General features: G+C 46.7%; 1 protein-coding gene across 8 annotated transcripts in view; it reads left to right on the forward strand.

Annotated features, from left to right (window-relative positions):
- Positions 1-13,294, forward strand: part of Mgat5 (alpha-1,6-mannosylglycoprotein 6-beta-N-acetylglucosaminyltransferase) — a 280,247-nt gene that overhangs the window by 248,325 nt on the left and 18,628 nt on the right. For all 8 annotated transcript variants that reach the window (XM_029476546.1, XM_021156480.2, XM_029476555.1 and 5 more), the window contains one exon: positions 4,550-4,696. In XM_029476546.1, the coding sequence (XP_029332406.1) occupies positions 4,550-4,696 (147 nt within the window). The remainder of the gene's footprint in view (positions 1-4,549; positions 4,697-13,294) is intronic.

Below are 13,294 nucleotides of genomic sequence, written 5' to 3' on the forward strand. Positions count from 1 at the left end.
AAGGAGAGGAAAGGAGAGGAAAGGAGAGGAAAGGAGAGGAAAGGAGAGGAAAGGAGAGGAAAGGAGAGGAAAGGAAAAAGGAAACTCATAAATACACATAAAAGGGGTAAAGTTGTCACTTTTAGCAAACAGTCCATATCATATACCTCACCTCCAACTGTGTGGTAGAACAGCATACATAATGTTCAGCGGTGTCAAATTACAACTGGACTCAAACATGGGAGACTATTTCTCGAATGGTCACTAGCACTGTGCCTGAGAGTATTGAATATTTCTGCAAACCAGCTCCTTCAATGCTCACAGCAGGTCCATGACAAAAGCATCAGTTTGCCCAGTTTGCCCCTAAGAAGACAGTGCTCATGTTACTCTAACTAAGGGTCTAGCCTGGAGAATCCGTACACTGAGGCAGTTGCCATGGTTACCGAATGAGGAATTGGTAGCATCGGAACTTGAATCCTAGTCTTCATGACTGCATAATCATCTCATTACCTGAGCCTTTGACCAGTAATCAATTTGGGGGCACAAACTGAGGTTAATTCATTGCTCAGATTCCCTCCTGATCCTCCCACACTGGCTAATTAATAATGATCAGAAAAGCACATGCTGCGTTTATGTGGATCCAATATTCCATTATTCTTGGTGTTTCTCCATTAAAAATGTTCAGAACTGGGGTGGGATGTAATATCCTTGTAAGACTCTGGCTTTCTAAAGATCAGGTTTAAGCCCATACAGTATGGCCGATTTTCCCTGGAAGAGTTTGGCCGTAGTATCTGAATGGTTTCTTTCACCCAGTTCTTGTATATGTAGGTGTGTATGTATATACACACATAGGTATACAGGTGTGTGATATAGTACTATATGTGAGTCTCTGGGTTTAAATACCATTGCATAAAAAAGTAATTAATTCAGATGTCTGAGGCTGAGATAACTGTTGGTGAAGTGCTTGTCTCCAAGCAGGAGAACCTGTGTTTGATCCCCCAAAATCCACATCTAAAACACTGGATGTAGCGGTACTCACTCCTAATCCCAGCACTGGGGAGATGAAGGCCAGTGGATCCCTGGGGCTCACTGGCCAAGCAGCCCAGCCGAAATAGACAGACCTTATCACAGAAAACAATAGGAAAAACCTGAGGAAGACACCCAAGGTTGACCTCTGACCTCTACACACATGTACATCCATGCGCACATAACCACACGCATGCATAATAGATATGAATGAAACTGAACAACCCAGTTCAGCTAAGCCAGGAATGGTTAAAAGAATCTTCATTGGCTCACTAAGGGTTAAAACAATTCTTTTTTTTTTCTTTCAAAACAGAGAAAAATATCTCAGTGACTGTGTCAGGGTGCCCCATTCCTTTCTATGAATAAAACATGTGCTCCTTTGTCTAATCTTCCTTGTCATAATTTTAATTTTGGAGCATGTGATCCTTCTATTTAGAAACACTCATTGGTGGAATTGGAGTTGTGACCATGGAGATGGCTGACATCTAGAATATCCTTGTTAAACTCTGACCTTCTGAAGAGCAGGCTTAAGCCCATACAGTATGGCCAGTTTTCCATGGAATTATTGAACCTTAGTACTCGAATGGTTTCTTCATCCAGTCTTTGTACATGTATGTATGTATGTATGTGCATACACAGGTATGCAGATGTGTACAGCCATGTGAATTTGTGCTGAGGCTGGAAGACGACAGCGGGTGTCCTGCTCTACAATGCTCTGCCTTATTCCCATGAGGCAGGCTCTCTAATTGAACCTGGAGCTTGGCTGGAGACCAGCAAGCCCCAGCAGTGTCCTGTCCCCACCCACACAGTACTGGAGTTGCAGGAGCATGTGACCACACCCAGAGTTTTACCTGAGTGATGAGGATTCAAACTCAGGAGCAAGTAGTGTTACCCACCAGGCTCTCTCCCCAGGCCTGGACGCTTTCTTGTCTTGCATTTCTCTCTTCTGTGGTAAAGAAATTTGTAGGGGTGTAGTGGAAATAAATATGGGATCCTCAGAAAGAAAGGAGACAAGAGACAGAGGTCGGGGAAGGAAGGGAGGAAGGAAGGGCTGCAAGTAGGCACAGTAATGGATCAAGAGAAAGGGCAAGGGGACATGGTGAGGTGTGTGAAAGACTGTACATGGGCAGAAGCTTCTGAATGGAGATGCTGAGTTCTCTCTCCCTAGACTGTGGCTATTCAACTCTTAGAGACGCTCTGCGACCTTCATACATGTGCTCCATTGTGCTGTCACAGGTAATGAGGACATAGGAACTAAGGGAAAATTGCTTACTGACAGCTGATAGAAAACTGTTATTTCAGTGTTTCAAGGACATGCGTCAGTGCATGTCACCTTAACTAGTGTGACAAGAAAACTCATTGCTAAGAAATGGTGTGGTGTTTGCTTAAGAGTCCTTGACAAGTGGTGATTGAGGTGTGGGGAGCTGGTGCAAAGTGTTTAGTACTGCATGTATGCATGTGTGTGTGTGTTCGCATATATGAGAGCAGCTACATGAATGCCACACTGCACATGTGGACATCAAACAAAAACTTCAGGTGTTCATTCTCCTCCCCAATCTTGTTTGAAATGGGGTGGCTACTGTTCACCATTGCGTATGCCCAACAAGCTGGCCTTCAGGCTCCAAAGGGTTCTCCCATCACACTGTAGGAGCCTGGGATTGCAGATAGATGCTCCTGCATCCAGCTCTGTCGGGCTCTGGGGATCAGGTTGCTGATGCTTGCACAGCAAGCACTTATTTGCCCACTGTGCTGTCTCCCCAGCCCCCTCAAGTGTTGATGTGTACTGAGATACTCTGGGCCAGAAGGGCCTAGGAGTTGTTGCAAATTATTATTCAGGTATAATTAAACTTAGGTCACATTTGAGTTCATCAAGCAATAGCCTCTCACTCTTTATTTAGTAGATTCAGATTGGTTGATCTAAAAGGAGATCATCACAGCCCGCCAGGATTCTCTGTTGGAATGGCTAAGGCATGTGCTGCTCCCATCTCTCCCAGGGTTGTTTATGACAGTGTAGGGTTAAGGAGGCTATCGGCACTCCTTGGCAGACCCAATGCTCAGAGGTGGAGAAACACTCTGGGCTCCAGCAGCTCTCCTTAAACCTGCCAAGACCCTGCCTGTCTTGCCTAGCATCTTCTTCTTAGAGTCAAAAAGAGCCAGAGTGCCCAATGCAGTCCTGTGTCTGCAGCTGTTAGGGTCAGGTCTGGGCCCTGGCAGCCCTAACATGCGGGGCAGGTTCAGCCATCTTTCCTCAATGGGTCAACAAAAGAGGTCAGTGACAGTGAAGAGCAAAGAGAGTTACATTGTGGCCACACTGGGGAGAGAAACAAAGAAAGAGGTCTAGTGCCTCCCAGGTTCATCTTTGGAGTTCTGACACAGCGCCGCGGAGAAGCAGTGTTCCCACCACCACCAACCCCTGCCAGGCCAGCACCGGACAACTCTTCTCCCAGTGTGAGACTCAGGAGAAATCCCAGTTCCATGGGGCTCCTGGTTTCTATGTCTGGTTGCCAAAGGGAGGGGCACTAATGTCTCTTTATCTCTAAAATATCTTCATTCCAGCCTGAATGGCTACATTTCTTGGTGGAAATGGCCTGGCTCTTTCTGAACATGAGAGAGCAAGGAACCTCAGCATCTGCCACCCTACCTCACACCCACCAGGCACGAGACACCCATGTCCCCTTGTCACTTGGTGTGTTCCGTTTAAGACTTGGCTTCTGCGTGTGGGCAGAGAGAGCCAGGATTGGACCCTGCCTGGTGACTGCCACTCACAGCACACTCCCCTGCACCTGGTATGCACAGAGACTTGCATTTTGTGCACCTTACCAACCCTTGCCTAAGCATCCCTTTGTCCCAACAGCTTCGGGGCACTGTGGGCTTTCTAAGGACCGTTAGCTTGTTTCTGCTGCCATCTACCGTCCATCTAGGGAAACTTGAGGTTTTGCTAGCTTGGGAAGGAAGCTGGGAAATTGCAGTTTGAAACCTCTGCTCCCACAGAAGAAAAAGCAAAACCAGCCAGCTAGTGGTGTCCCCAGTGAGAACGCTATCATAAAACCCATGTTTACTGACCTCCCAAGGTCGAAAGCAGTTTCATTTGAACTGAAATCAAACCGCCAAGTGACCTTTCTGTTCCTGGTCCCCAGAGTTCCTGAAAGAGCCTGTTGTTCCCTGCTTGAGTGAAGAAACCTTCTGTTTAGTTAAGAAAGTGTTTTTCTAGTTATGTCGCCTGCTGAGTGACAGAAAGAGGATTGTTGGGTCCTGGGTTTTATTGTTGGTTTTGATTTACACTCTTGCCCTCCCTGTCCCTCAGTCCCTGACTTTTTTTTTTTTCACATCAGAAAAGGAGATGGGAAAAGGCAAGTTCCTTTGCAGGCCCTTGCACATGTTATTCTGCATATCCTGGTATACGCTCCTTCTCTTTGTCGCAAGTCACCCACCTGGAGATCTAAGATCCCTGCAAAACATCAGAGGCAGCCACAGAAACAGACCACAGGAGCTGAGAGGCAGTCGTGACTGGTATCTCCATGTGATGTTTTTTCCTGTCTTACAGCTGTTCGTTGGGCTCGGATTCCCTTATGAAGGTCCAGCTCCCCTGGAGGCCATCGCGAATGGATGTGCTTTCCTGAACCCCAAGTTCAACCCTCCCAAAAGCAGCAAAAACACAGACTTCTTCATTGGCAAGCCAACACTGAGAGAGGTGAGTCTCTCTTTTATGCTTCTGGATTTGTGTGTGCATATGGTCCTCCTGTGTGTACATGCATGCACACATGAAGGTATGCACACATGTACAGACATGCATGTGGAGGCCAGAGGTTGAAGTGAGTGTGAGGTCTTCCTCCCTCCCTCTCCACTTTATCCACTAAGCCAGGGTCTTTCCCTGAACCCAGAGCTCACTGATTTGACCACTCCAGCTCTCCAGCTTGCTCTGGGATGCCATGCCCACCCTGCATCTTTGGCGTGTGCGGAGGAGTCCCACACAGGTTCTCATGCTCACACACCGAGCTCCTGTCCTTCGAGCAAAGCCTCCAGCTCCCACCCTAACTCTGTTTCTCATGACCCTGGGTGTCCTGGTCTAGTCACAGCTAACGGCTAGAATGAGCCACGGCTAGAGGAGGCCACAGGGAGTGCTTGCTCACCTCTCACTGTACCCGGTGAAGAGGGAAGGAACTGTGCCCAGTGATTACTTGGAGAACATCAGCCTCAGAGTTGGAGACGTGGCTTAGTCAATAGTAAAGCCCTCACCATACACACTAATTCCCTAGAACTCTGTAAGAGGCTAGGCATGATTGCATACTCTTAAAATTTCAGAACTGAGGAGGCAGAGACAGGTGGATCCCTGGGAGTCTAGTTTTCTTTGGGAGTTCCAAGAGAGAGAGAAAAAGAGAGAGGGAGAAGAGAGAGAGGAGAGAGAACATCAGACCCTAGAGACAAGACATCATAAATAATGAAAGCTGTGCCTGAGTCTTTAGCCCACCCTCAGCCCACCATGCTGATAGCCTGTCCCCTCACGGCCAGAGCCTGTCACAGGAGCCTTGTTCCACTTGCCTTTGCAAATGCTCTTGAAACCTGCATTGGGTGATGAGTCACCGTGGAGCAGTGCTGGGATACATTTGGGGCAATAAGCAGAAGTCATTTACAGCTCAGTGTGGGTGATGAGTGTGGCAAAGGCGAGGAAGATTCTGTGTCTGAACAGACACAGGTGTGTGCAAGACACCATGAGATTGGCTTCCTTGTTATGTCTGGGTACTTAGTGACTCTCCTGGCTGCTCATGCATGGGACATTAAAGCAGGATCCCTCAGGGCCTTTGGCTGGGAAAATCACAGCGTTAGAAAAGCCTAGTGTGATACAGCAGCGCCTTCTCTAGAACATTCATTTTCAACTCCGTTGCTTTCTTTCCCCTCTGGGTTACTTTTCTGACCTTGTACCCCAAATAGTACATCAAATGTAACTCTTCCCTCTATCTCCTCCACATTTGATCTGTGGCAGTCTTGATGAAATATCTACCTAGATCCTTTGCCTATTTTTTAAATGGGGTTTGTTCAGGGTGTTTTGCTATGGAGTGATAGACACTCCTTAGGTATTTAGGGTACTAACCATCTAGCAGACATAATTTGGAAATATTTTCTCTTCCTCTGTATGTTAGTGGCTCCCATGGTGCATAAAAGATTTAAAAGTTGGAGCTGTGGAAAGAGTTTCAGTCGGTTACATGCTTTCGCATAAGCAGGAGGATCTGAGTTCAGTCCCTAGAACAGCTAAAATAAAATAAAATAAAATAAAATAAAATAAAATAAAATAAAATAAAATCTAGGCATGAGAGCACTCCCTTGTAATCCTAGACCTGGAGGGAAGGAGATGGGCAATCTTGGGGCTTGCTGGCCAGACAACCTAGCTCTTGGCTTGCTCCAGGCTAGGAGGAGACCCTGTTTCAAAGAACAAGAGGAATGGCCTTGAGGAGTAATCTGAAGTTGAGCTGTGGCCTCCATATCCAGGAATACACACATACACATGCATAGATACACCTACATGCACACTCGCACTGGGGGACACTCCTGGACACGTTCCACTACCTCATGCCCAGGGAATGGTGTCCCATGACAGTGCCCAGGTCAGCCAGTATTGAAGACGTGCACAGTGTCCTCCATAGTTGCTGTCATCCAGCCATGTGACTGTGCTGAAGGTGGGGAGGGCAGGAGAGACCCTGAAGTACCCACATGGGCTGCACCCACATGGGGTGGTTCTGTCAGCCCTTAAATGAGCCCACAAGCGAAAGAGAGTGGAGAGTCCCGTCAGTGGCTGCACAGATGACCTCATCCAGATGACTCCCTAGTGATCCTACAGGAGTCTAAGACCTCAGAGGGAGTGGACAGAAGCTGAGCCTGTCCACACACAGCCTGTGGTCCTAGCTGCTGTAGCGGGGTGTAGCAGAGTGCTTCCCATTTTTTAGTAGTTCCATATCTGTTCTGTTCTGGAAGCATGAGAGAGCGGCTGCACCGTCAAGGTAAATAATAGCTGAGCAGGGCTGGATGGAGACAGAGCCTCCTTGGTAGAATGCTTGTCTAGCATGCAGAAGCTCTGGGCTCAATCTCCAGAATACCCAGGATGGGTGTGGTAGCTCACACCTGTAATTCCTGCATTTTAGAGGTGGAGGCAGGAGAGTAAGAACTTCAAAGTCATCACTGGCTACATAGCAAATTCAAAGCCAGCCTGAAATGCATGAGACCAACATGAACGCAAAGCAGGTGAGAGGGGAGTGGCAAAAAGGAAGCCTATTCAGGGATAACTGAAAGGGCTTGGGATGGGCTTTAAAGAGAAAGGAGAAGTGGGAGGTTCTAGTATGCTTGAACAAGGGAGAGCCAAGGTTAATTTGCCTCATGCTGAAGAGTAACATCATCTAACAGCTTTGAGGGGGAGTGGTGACCTTGATCTTACGGCAAAGAGGCTCACATGCCCTGCTGTCACAGCTCTCAAAGGCCTCCCTATCCCCTTAACCAAAAATGCTTTTAATTAGAAAAGAGCTGCCTACAAGTCTACAGATTTCTAAGTCAGAAACCGCTAGAGTATCAGTTCTTAACTCGTGTTTCTTGATCCCACAGGGGTCACATATCAGATATTTACATTATAATTCATAACAGTAGCAAAATCACAGTTATGAAGATGAAGTAGCAAATAAATACTGTTATGGGGGATGGGGGTCACCACAACATGGGGAGCTGTATTGAAGGGTTGCAGCATTAGGAAGGTTGAGACTTTCTGGCCTGGAGGGAGCTGGGGAGCGGCTCAGGGGTTAAAGCACTCAGTATTCTTGCTGAGAACTGGGGTTCAGTCCCAGCACCCACACTCAGTGGCTCATAAACACCTGTAACTCCAGTTCCAGGGGATCCACGCCCTCTCTTGCCTCTCTGGGTACCAAGCATGTATCTATTCACTACACATACATGCAGAGACTCACACATACACCTTTAACAAACAAACAGATAGTTTTAACACTTCAGGCACAATGGCATATGCCACCAGCATGAGGAGGCAGAAGAAAAAGGCAGAGAGCAAGCAAGAAAGCTAGTGCTTGCTCTCCCCCCTCTCTCCCTCCCTCTCCTTCCCCCCCTCTCACTCCCTTCCTATCTCTCACTCCCTCCCTCTCTCTCTCATACACACACAAACACACACATACACAAGCATATAAACACTCACACAGAGAAATGATCTCTCTTACCTCAACAAATGAGTAAGTTGCACACAGTACTATATGGTCTTTGAATCCGTTTGGTGTTTTCTGTTATACTACCTTTCATACACAGACATTGATCAAGGTCAGTTGTCTTCATTTCTCTTGACCTTAACTTGAAGGGAGGGGGAAAACTGAGATTCCAAAGTGCTAGTTTACCTTTGTGTTTTTGCATCAGACCACGTGTTCAAAGCATATTGGCTACTCAGGGCAGAGAAGAAAGACCCAGAAGACCCTGAGGAGTGGAGTTGTTTCATTATACTTTAATATGAATTAGATTTTTATCTTTATACTGGGGGAAGCATATTAATAGGAACCTATTAAGGGAGCACAGAGTCCCCTTGGAGGTTCTATAGCAGTTTGGAGGTTGCCTCTCATATTTCCGGTGACGCTACATGTCCGGAGTATCCCCTGTAAATCTACTGACAGATAAACACCGAAGTAGCTGAGATCAGATGGTCCTCAATAAATTAACCAGGAGGAACAGAGTTCTGAGAGGGCTAATGAATCAAAAACGCCTCACTCATAAAAGTTAAGTAACCCTCAGCAAATGCAAACGAATAAAGCAGTGATGGCTTAGCATTATGTGTTTGCTGAGTGCTTAGAGCGGCCTTGTAAATAATCAGGGGCCTTAAAAGAGGGGAGGGGAAAGAGCCTGGCCTACTGTGTAAATGACTACATGGTGGTATTGGTGGATGGCACTTGAAATCTTAGCGCTAGGTGGACTAATTAGCTTGTTCTCTGGGCCAGAAAGCAGGAATGATATGACATTTTGAAAAGGTCTAATGGTATAAATGTAGCCCTGGGATGTCTGTGTGTGTGTGTGTGTGTGTGTGTGTGTGTGTGTGTGTGTGTGTAAATTTTAGGAGTAGTTTTAAGGCTTCGTTTGGTTGGGTTTTTTTTTCTTAAGAATTTAGTGTTGTTCTCTAAGGTGGCTTCTCTTTTGCTCAAAGATACTGAATTGAAACTTGGAAGACAGCTCAGATGATAGAAAAGGCTTGGGGGACTTGAGTTAAGTCCTCAGAACCCAGGGAAAACGCTGGCTGTGCTGGTGGGCACGTGTAGTCCCCGTGCTGGAGAGGCAGAGGCAAGCGCCTGAGACTCTGGCCAACCAGCCGAGGTTGATTTATGGATTCATACAGTCAGTGAGAGACCCTATCAAATAAATAAATAAATAAAAGGAAGGAAAGAAAAATCCCTTTGGGCCTCCACACAAATGCACATACTTACACAAAAATAACAAAACAAACCCCTCCACATAAAGCTATTCAGTTGTGGAGAGAGCTAGACTTGAACTTGGCTTTGTTAGTTTCTGTTCTGTAGAACCCAAGGTCCTTGGAATCCTCATGATATATATGAAGTCTGATAAATAATATATGTGTTAGTGATTGATTAGCCCAATGCCTGGCCCAGCCTATGACTTTGTGGATTGGTATTGAATCAAAATATTTTGTACCGAGATTTTTTTTTAATTAATAAATAAAGGTTTCCCCAGCTCTGTGGTCCTGCAAAGTCTCCAGCACTAACCATGCAGTCAAAAAAAAAAAAAAAAAAAAAAAAAAAAACGAGGGCTCTGACAGCAGAGGGAGCATGCATAGTAAACCAAGAAAGGTCGTAGCCTCGAGACTGCAAGGCTTTGTAATTTCCTGCAGGCTTTCCCAGCAGTTCGTGCAGGTCCTGGCCTCCTGCCCCAAACAGGGCTTGCAGTCACTAGTGTGATAAGATACCAGGGGTAGAGTGGGAGAGATGGCTGGTGCCAATCAGCTTTGGAGTTCTCCAAGTGTCTCCGTACTTATGGAAATTGAAGAGGAAAGGAATAAAGGGACTGGCCTCCAAAGCAGAAGCCATCGCACTAGTAGCAGCAGCCTGTCTAGTGACTGTTAGAATGCATTTCCAGCTGCAGAGCAGGGTCAGTGGGTAGGAGCACAAGCCTCCAAGCATTGCCTCTGGTGCTGTAACAGCAGGGGTGGCAGAGTGGCAGGGGTGGCAGGGGTGGTGGGGAGCAGAGATCACTGGGGCTTCCTGGCCTGGCAGTCCAGCTAAAAACAGTGAGCTCAGGTCATCGAGAGACGCTGTCTCATGTGAATAACGGGAGGAGTACCACAGTCAGACACCCAGCATCTCGTGCTGGCCACAACACACGCCCAGAAGCATACACCTGCACACACAGACGTAGATATGTACAGTAAATGAGTGAGTAGGTGATCTAATGCGTTCATAAATAGAACATATTTTCTCTCCAGAAATGAAATCTGCAAGTAACAGAACTTGCCTGTGCAGATCATTTTTTTTAATTTCTAATATATAAAAAATACAAAAATAATTTCTAGGAAAATAATAGGTATTTCACTCAGTATTATGTGCCAAGAATTCTAGTAGACGATGGGATGTCTGGTTCTCCCTTACAAGTGGATGTTTGTATTTAAGAGGAATAAAACATTGAGCACACACTGTCAGCTTGTTTTCTTATGTTTGACACTATGAAAAGGGAGACGAGTATAATCTGTGTGCAGATCGCACACGTGTACACAGCTATCACCAGGATGACATCTGCCCCAGAGGCGTGTTCTGCTGGAGCATCATACCCTGACTGGCATTGATGATGCTGTGATATTTTTCTGAAATGGTGACTGTTCGTGGATAAAGTCTCCAAAAAACCAGGAGAAGGTCCAGGGAATGCCCACCCAGCGTACAAGAGGCACTGGGTTCCAGCCCCAGCCCTGCCTAACCCTGTCCTCCCTGCCCTCTGGAGGTGGAGGTAGGAACATCAGAAGTTGGAGGTTATGCTCACCTATGGCATGAGTTGGCACCGGCAGCCTGGGGTACCTTAGATATTATTCGTTTTAAGAAGACATTTCCTGGGGCTGGTGAGATGGCTCAGCGAGCAAGAACACTGATTGCTCTTCCAAAGGTCCTGAGTTCAAATCCCAGCAACCACATGGTGGCTCACAACCATCAGTAATGAGGTCTGACGCCCTCTTCTGGTGCGTCTGAGGACAGCTACAGTACATTTACACTGTAAATAAATAAATAAATCCTTGGGCCAGAGCAACTGGGGCCGACCAGAGTGTCAGAGCAGGCAGAGGTCCTAAAATCAATTCCCAACAACCAGATGAAGGCTCACAACTACCTGTACAGCTGCAGTGTGTACTCATATACATAAAAAAACTAAATAAATCTTGTTTTAAAAAGACATTTTCCTGATCTGTATGGTGTATGCTAATTACACTCCTGGACAGCTCAGTGGGCACTCTCAAATGGTCTCAGAGAACTCCATTCCATGAGTCCACACGAAATCCCAGCAAGGCATTTAAAGGCTCTCTGGGCTGGAAATGGAGTAGATGGTAAAGACCATCTTGATATAGTCAGGGCCCTATGTTCAAAATCAGTATCAATCTATCAACAAAAGTTCCTTGGGAAATGACAAGTCTTCCATGTGTACACCGGCCTGGTGGTATTACTATGTGTCCCTGGTCCTCACCTAAAATACCTCTACAAATATAGAAAAGGTTCTTGTGTCCACTGCTGCCTCTGTGTGAGAAGAAAGCGCAGGCGTGGACTTCCAACAAGCCCAGAGTAGCCAAGAGACATGCTTGCTTGCTTTGGCTGAAGTTTTGGTTTTTTTAATGCAAGGCCTTATATAGTCCACACTGGCTTCAAACACACTGTGGATAAGGATGACTTAACTGCATCTTCCCTGATCTTTCTGCCCTTACCGCCTGAGTGCTGGGATTACAGGCACACACCACCATCCTGGTTTTATACAGTTCTGCAATGGACCCTGGGCCTCTGTGTCTGTGGGTCAGGCACTGTATGGTAGAGTACCTCCTCGGCCTCCTTAGCCTCCTTCAACCTCCTCGGCCTCCTTAGCCTCCTTCAACCTCCTCGGCCTCCTTAGCCTCCTTCAGTCTCCTCGGCCTCCTCAGCCTCCTTCAGCCTCCTTCAGTCTCCTTCAGCCTCCTCAGCCTCCTCAGCCTCCTTCAACCTCCTTCAGCCTCCTTCAACCTCCTTCAGCCTCCTCAGCCTCCTCAGCCTCCTCAGCCTCCTCAGCCACACTTTGTTTCACATTTACTCTTGGGGAGGGAGTATGCATGTGCCACAGTGCACTGGAGGCTGGGAGTCGGTCCTCTCCTTCTAGCATATGGGGATTAATCCTGGGGCATCAGTCCCAACAAGTGCCCTTCCCTGCAGAGTCATCTCAGAAGACAACCTGTAGGGGGGAGACTTACTCTTTGCTTTTCTGATTCTAAACTGTCCCTATAAATCCTCTGCTGTGTGGCTGGAGAGATGGCTCAGTGGTTAAGAACGCCTTCTGCTCTTCTCAAGGACTAACGTTTGGTTCCCAGCACCATGGCAGGCAGTTCATAACCAACTGCCTGTAACCACAGCTCCAGGGGGTCTTTTCTGGTTTCTGTAGGCAACTACCTACCTAGACATATACATATATAGGTACACGCACACACACATAACTTTTAAAAATCAATACATTTCATGTTTTGGTGTTGTTATGATTATGTCTGAAGCCGTTTGAAAGTTTCTTCTGATGACATAAATTCCCTCACCATCATTCCCATAATCACTATTGCTATGCCTGGGTAATTTTCCAGCCATTTAAAAAAAAATAGGTTTAATGGTGTAGTCCCAGGTTGGCCTGGATTTTGTGATTTCCTATGTGTGCCTGCCAAGTAAAGAAATCACAGGCATGTGTCACCATGCCTGGTTCACGGCTTTGATCTTTATTGTTATTTTTTCTGTATGTACCTGTCCATCCTAGCCAGGAGAATAGATGCTAAATTTATGGAGGTGATTTCTGGCTGAGACTAAGTCCCCAAGTGCCCAAGATACTGTAAGGTTGTACTAACTAGTTTCTCACTGCTGTGACACAGTAACCAACAAAAGGGAGCTCAAAGAGGGAGCCGTTAGTTTGGCTCATACTTCAGGGGCACAAGTCTGTCCTGGAAGGGCAGGCAGCAGGAGCCTGAGGCAGCTGGTCCCATGGCAGCCACAGTCAGGAAGCAGAGAGAGGTGGATGCTGCTGTCCGCTTGCTCGTTCTTTTTTTATATAGTCCACT

This window comes from Mus caroli, chromosome 1 (assembly GCF_900094665.2).
Source record: "Mus caroli chromosome 1, CAROLI_EIJ_v1.1, whole genome shotgun sequence".
NCBI lineage: Eukaryota > Metazoa > Chordata > Mammalia > Rodentia > Muridae > Mus > Mus caroli.